The sequence below is a fragment of the Macaca nemestrina genome, chromosome 12 (assembly GCF_043159975.1).
Source record: "Macaca nemestrina isolate mMacNem1 chromosome 12, mMacNem.hap1, whole genome shotgun sequence".
In the NCBI taxonomy this organism is placed as follows: Eukaryota; Metazoa; Chordata; class Mammalia; order Primates; family Cercopithecidae; genus Macaca; species Macaca nemestrina.
In genome coordinates this window covers 16,965,351-16,968,573 of record NC_092136.1, presented here as the reverse complement: position 1 = coordinate 16,968,573, position 3,223 = coordinate 16,965,351, and the positions used below count along the sequence as shown (strand labels likewise).

The following is a 3,223-nucleotide window of genomic DNA, read 5'->3' as shown; positions in this document are numbered from 1 at the left end:
TTTGTTATACATTGGGTGTAGAAAGTTATCAACATGCTATTACCTTCATTTTAAAAAATATTACTCGGCTGTTTATTATTGCTTTTGTAACATTCTGGCCTCTATCATCTTATTTTATAACATGCTTTTTAATTAGTGTGAGATATTTTTAAAACATATATTACAAAAAAAATCTAAGTGTATAAAATGTCCAGGGACTATTCTCAACTCTCAACTGTATTAACTTTGTTCACTATCAAACAATCAATAGTATACGTACAATATTCATCTCATTTTACAGATAAGTGAGGCATAGAAAAATTAAGCAACTCATTCAACATGCCACTCACTAGCCAGGTATAGATCTGGCATATAAATCAAAGCAATCTGACTTATTTTCTTTTCCAGTTATCCAGTAATCTATACTTATAATTGAGATACTCTACAGATACACACATCTACATACATTGCGCACTTTTCTGAAACATTTACTATATCCTTTAAGATGGCTTGATGAAATTGATTTTAGCATAAATCTGAAGCTAGTAATAACTGAAAAGTAGTATGACTAGTGTTTAGCAGCACCTTTGAAACTTTTAAATGGTTTTTAAAATATTTCGGGACTATGAAATTCATTTGGCTGCATTAAACCAAGAGCTTGATAAAATCCCTAGTATAAGAGGTTGTGTGTGTGTACTGGTAAGGTTTTTGCAAACTCCCAATTACAGTATGTGATTGAGAAATTAGACGTATCTTGAGATGCTTTATCTCATGAAGAATCTACCTTTGATCTTAGAACATTCTTGGCTGCATCCTTTACATCTTTATTTCTGAAACTATAAATCAATGGATTCAGCACTGGAATGAAAATGGTGTAGAACACTGAGATAATTTTATCAGTGTTTGGAGAATACAGGTAGCTGGGCCGTGAGTAAATAAAGAGGAGAGTCCCTTGATAGATCGTCACAGAAGTCAGGTGAGAGGCACATGTAGAAAAGGTCTTCTTCCTCCCACTGGTAGAGTGGATCTTTAAGACTGAGAGAAGAATGAAAAAGTAGGAGATGATGATGATGATAAAACAAATAATTTCCACTGAGCTGCCGTATGTGGAGAGGAGCCACTCATTAATTGTTGTGTCAGTGCAGGATAGTTTAAGTAGGGGAGGGAGGTCACAGAAAAAATGATTAATAACATTTTTGTCACAATATTTCAGAATAAAGGCAAAGGATGTGTGAACCAGGGAACTCATGTTGCCTCCAACGTATGACAAGACAATCAGCCACATACAGATGCCCCTAGACATCACAACTGGGTACAGTAAAGGGCTACAGATGGCGACATAGCGATCATAGGCCATGGCAGCCAGGATGAAGGATTCTGTGTCTGCAAAAGTACAGAAAAAATAAAACTGCAGGGCACACCCATAATAGGAAATAGATTTGTTCTCCGAGAGGAAATTGACCAGCATCTTGGGAACAATGACTGAGGAATAGCAAAGGTCTACAAATGATAGGTTGCTAAGGAAAAAATACATGGGGGTTTGAAGGTGAGGATCAATCCTGATCAACAGTATCAATCCAATGTTCCCTATTAGAATTATACCATATAATGTCAGAAATATGAGGAACAGGACAATCTGCAGTTCAGGGCAAGTTGGAAAACCTAACACAATAAACTCAGTCACCAAGGTGTAGTTTCCATCTGTAAATTCCATCTTCTGTTTTGTTTTCCTTTTATGAGAAATTCTAATATCCTAAAATGTTCTATTGATGAAAAAAGAAAAATAACTAGTTGTAATTATAAAGTTATTTTGTTTAAAAAAATAAATAAATAGGCAATAAAATAAAGCAAGTTCAAACTTTTTTGAACTGTAAACTCTGAGAAATATATTTCAGAGTTTAGTAATATCATATTTAATGGTTGCAGGTTACATTTTATTTGATTACTATTTCTTCCATTGAACGGTTGACTTCCTATGCACATGGATCATGTCTGAGTTCCTTACTATTTTGTACCCAAAATATTAAACAATAACTGGCCTAGAGTATTAAAAAAGTAATAAATTAATGAACAGACTGATGATCATATTAAGTAAAGAAAATACGTATATTATTAAAAAGGAACTGACTTACAGAATGTTCCTTCAAATAAGAATTTTAGAACAATCTGCTTTTTGTTTTCAGGATTTGATAGATACTGGTATGCTATGTCTCTTGACTGAGAAAATAGAGTGGTGTAATGAAATATGCCAGCTAATTTTTTTTTTTTTTTTTTTTTTACTATAAAGCAGGTTTAGTGAAATAAAAACAAATGTCAGTAAATACCAGCTCTGAGGATATTTTTCCAGAAAAGAGCTTAGTGTAATTCCATAAACCCTATTCACATACTACACCAAGCAGATAAAGTTAGTTAACTACTTGTTTCTATACTTCTGGCCTTTATCGAAATCACTGGCTTCCAGGAAATGCTCAATGAACATTAGTGGACTGACCAAGTAAAGTAAGCCAAACATTTAGTTATATGTTAACTTCCAATTAAATAACATTACTGTATATAGCATTATCACTGATTAAATTTTATAAGTAAACAACAATTGTCACATTTATTGTTATGGTAGTATAATACAAAGTGATGAGTCAGAAAATCTGTTAAAGACTGTTGAAGACTGCTTCTAAGGTCTCAAAACACACAATTATAAACATTTTTAACTTGACTTTGAAGTACAAATAATTTGATTTGGGCCATGTTGGAAGTATTAAAAAAAAAAAAAAAAAACAAGTGAAGTATCAATCTCTGTAGTTCATGTTGAAAGAGCCAAGATGGGAATTAAAAATATTTCTGAGTCACTGCCTCATTTACATAATACATATTATGACAATGACAGTGCTACAGACACTTTGTTTATCTCATGTAGGCAATAAAACTAGCCAATGACATAGACACTGAGAAGCCTACTGATAATCAGAAGGGTTAATCACGTGTTCAAAGTGCTGCCTTATGTTATCACCTCAAAGTGTGTGAATGAGATGCAGCACTACAGTAGGACTGTGGTTATTCTTACTTTGCTTGTTTGAAAAGTAGTCATGGTATTTAGAAAATATAAGACATAACTTCAATTTCGGAGGAATTTGATTAGATGCCCATCTTGGCTGCATGGGGGCTGTGTGACCTTGTGCAACTTAATATAAATTATCCTAATATGTACTATAACAATGATAATAAATATCTCATAGTGTTTCTGTGT

The 3,223-nt window shown here is 33.1% G+C and overlaps 1 protein-coding gene across 1 annotated transcript; it reads right to left on the bottom strand.

Annotated features, from left to right (window-relative positions):
* Nucleotides 1-748: 748 nt before the first annotated feature.
* LOC105466424 (olfactory receptor 5I1) lies at nucleotides 749-1,693 on the bottom strand. The gene has a single exon (XM_011715402.2). The coding sequence runs from the start codon at nucleotides 1,691-1,693 to the stop codon at nucleotides 749-751; it is 945 nt and encodes a 314-aa protein (XP_011713704.2).
* Nucleotides 1,694-3,223: the final 1,530 nt, after the last annotated feature.

What these genes read in the sequence shown, in the direction of transcription:
- LOC105466424 (XM_011715402.2), bottom strand. Translation starts at nt 1,693, where the DNA reads ATGGAATTTACAGATGGAAACTACACCTTGGTGACTGAGTTTATTGTG.